General features: G+C 44.9%; 1 protein-coding gene across 3 annotated transcripts in view; it reads right to left on the minus strand.

The window, feature by feature from the left end:
* Positions 1-240, minus strand: part of LOC142342601 (dynein beta chain, ciliary-like) — a 300,993-nt gene extending 300,753 nt beyond the window's left edge. For all 3 annotated transcript variants that reach the window (XM_075393992.1, XM_075393990.1, XM_075393991.1), the window contains exon 1: positions 134-240. In XM_075393992.1, coding sequence (XP_075250107.1) covers positions 134-198 — 65 coding nt within the window. In that variant the 5' untranslated portion in view covers positions 199-240. The remainder of the gene's footprint in view (positions 1-133) is intronic.
* Positions 241-470: the final 230 nt, after the last annotated feature.

Here is a 470-nt window from a genome sequence, read left to right on the forward strand (position 1 = left end):
AAACGAACGTATATCCCCTACCCAATCATGGTAATGACAACGCATTGAGAGGCTATAGACCACCTCCTCCTCCTTCCCTAACCCCCCCTGGTTAGGGCAGATCTTAATAGAAGAGTAGTGAATTAAAAGTTACCGCAGTTCTTCGTCAGCTTTCACTTTGGGTTGACTTGCATTGAAGCTAGCGGACACTATGTTCATGAGGTGATCCAGTACCTCATCTGGGATCAACTCTTCGCCATCTTGTGCTACCATTTTTCATACAAATGTACCAAATATGGAAGATTTGCAATTAATGAGAGTATTTCCAATAATAAAATCAGAATGGGAAGTTGGATGTGACTTTTTGCGCAAAAAATATGACACGTGCGTTTCATTCTTCGCTATCCCAATGCACTCAGGCAGGAGTAGATATTTCGGGTAGCCTCCCCCCCCCCCCCAACTTAGTGGCCAGATAACCTATAGCCCCCCCC

Source organism: Convolutriloba macropyga, chromosome 7 (genome assembly GCF_964194025.1).
Source record: "Convolutriloba macropyga chromosome 7, txConMacr16.3, whole genome shotgun sequence".
NCBI lineage: Eukaryota > Metazoa > Xenacoelomorpha > Acoela > Convolutidae > Convolutriloba > Convolutriloba macropyga.